The 2,433-nt window shown below is 42.1% G+C and overlaps 1 protein-coding gene across 1 annotated transcript; it reads right to left on the bottom strand.

Moving 5' to 3' along the window:
- Positions 1-427: 427 nt before the first annotated feature.
- On the bottom strand, positions 428-1,349 carry LOC134789714 (uncharacterized). The gene has a single exon (XM_063760340.1). It carries the CDS (start codon positions 1,302-1,304, stop codon positions 567-569), a length of 738 nt encoding a protein of 245 aa, XP_063616410.1. The 5' UTR covers positions 1,305-1,349; the 3' UTR covers positions 428-566.
- Between the last annotated feature and the right edge of the window lie 1,084 nt (positions 1,350-2,433).

Below are 2,433 nucleotides of genomic sequence, written 5' to 3'. Positions count from 1 at the left end.
ACGAGCGGCTCGCAGCGATCCGACGGTTGTCGGTTTTTGCCGCGAACCAAAGGACGCTTGCACTGCGCTCGTGGACTTCAAGATCAGTTGTTGCTAGCCGCTGCGAACAGCTATATATCGAGTATTTCTTCGTCATGAGTGAATGGTCAGAGGATAAAATGTATTTTGCTGATCGCCTACAGGGAAAATAGTGTACTATGTAGTACTAAGCATTCTATGGAACTACTTTCCCGATACATTCTATGAATCCCACATCTTCGTGGCCGTTTATGATCATCGAGTAGGCCACGCAGTGTAAGTGTTATTTATACGTCATAATTTCATAGAAGTTTGCCGTTTAAAATGACACTTGCACTGCGTGGGCTATCAAAATTGCTGCAGACTTTTCACTGTCTGACTCTAATCAAAAATTAAGTAAAGAAGCATATTTTACTTGTTATTTAAATTTAATGGCACTTTTTTGTTATACAACTATAAATACGCCACTTCATTTGTTTTGGTTTCAGTTCTCCGAAAATTAAGTTATCTTGTTCAATAAACAAACTATTTTGTAAACAAGTTTCGAATTATTGCTTAATTGGGTTCAAACGCACAGGCACAAACTCTACATCATTATTAAAGTCAACCGCGTACGTGGTAGCTTCAACCGTCTCCTCTCCCTTAGGGATCTCGTTGGTGATAAGTTCGGTGTCTCCTCGCGCGCCGACGTCAGCATCTTGAACCGTGTTGTCATTCTCTTGGCTCTCCATCTCCTCGCGATCAGGGGCCTGAGTCACTTCAACAGCCTCGGTGCTTCCTGCAACTTCAGTTGTACCCGCACCCTCTTTAACATCGAACACGATCTTCAAAATATCTTCACCGTAAGTCCAGCTACCGCTATCAGATTTAACGAAGGATGGAAGCGTCCTTACGTCCAAGTAGCTCCTCTCGCTGCCTTCTTCAGTCTTATGAACGGCTTGAACCATCACTAAGCCTTCTCTAGCTTTAACGGAGATTTCCTTCTCGTCGAAACCGTTGAGGTTTATGTTGATTTTGTATTGGTTTCCTTGAAGACCAGATGTCGCTTGACTGGGGAAGTGTTTCACGAGTTCTTCGATCGCCTTTTCTAGCTGTTCCATTTCTCTGTTGAAATCATTGAAGAATCTTCCGGTGTCGAAGACATCATCGGTCACGAAGTCGCCCAAATCGGAGCTGTGGTAGTGTTCATGATGGTGGTGGTGAGGCGGCGACGGCGGTGGCCGGAAATAGTATTGGGGTGCTGCAAGGGCGCAAGCTAGGAGACTTAAACACACAAGCGCGTACATTGTGATGCGACTGAACACTTCTGTAGACGATTCTATAAGTACAGCGGCTCGACAGCGTCCTGGCCATTTTATAGCTAGCTGCTTTGGGTTAAAGTTCATTTCTTATCACTCCGGTCAGAGACGACGTTCGTGAAATTTATTTAAGCTTTCTGTCATGCGATTATGTACCTTGTTTCTAACTCTTTACAGTTTTCTTTGGAATGATAATGTTTAGCAGTTCGCACACGTATAGCTGTGATCGATTTGTTTATTTGCAAAGCCTAATACACATGAAAGGGTACGAAATCTGGAGCGACTCTTTTCGACGCATATTGATATCGTGTTTGATTTTGGCTTACGCTCGTACGCTTCTTGATTTTAAATTATGTGAATATGTCTAAATAATTAGGTCGGTAAACGTGAGAAAGTCGTTGCGGTGATAATTAAATACCTATATTTTTTGGACACCATAAGCAGAATGAGGATAATAGCAATGTTTTTAACCTAGCGATACAAAATCTTGGAACAGGTACCTACTGTTCTCAAGCTATGTATATATACACTTGTGTTTTTAATCGTCTACTTTTGCATTGCTTATCTTTTCTTGATTGTTTCTGCTCTAGAGGCGTAAGAGAACGGACGCCAAAATAAAACTGTCATTCAGTAGCGGGTGATAAGTCCCTCCATGAAAAATTTGTATGGTCCCTACCTAAACCTCATTAGGTTCCCTGGGCATTCTATATCAAAATCCGGAATCAGCTCCTCCTAAACCAAAATTCTGGATTAATAGGAAAAAGCGTCAATAATTTATTTTATCGATACAGGAACCCCCCTAGGTACCTGTCATTTAATTTTACCCACTAAATCCGATGTCTGACAATATTTATAAACGTCATTTTTACTGATAGGGTCAGTGAGGTGACACTGATCCTTTTGGGCATTCTCGGCTCCGTTCGGCTCAGCATTGCTACGAGCAATTATTAGGGTTGGCACAACGTGACGTACCTTCATGTGGACAACCAAAGATGACTTGAAATTTGACAACGCTAGCCGAAAGGTATAGTGCCATACATCAGAAAGGGACAACATAATTCATCCCTGAATCGCTGTCAAACTTCGGTTTTGTAGGAAGTGTCATTTCTGTACGGTA

Source organism: Cydia splendana, chromosome 4, assembly GCF_910591565.1.
Source record: "Cydia splendana chromosome 4, ilCydSple1.2, whole genome shotgun sequence".
Taxonomy (NCBI): Eukaryota; Metazoa; Arthropoda; class Insecta; order Lepidoptera; family Tortricidae; genus Cydia; species Cydia splendana.
This window is presented reverse-complemented; position numbering and strand designations above follow the sequence as displayed.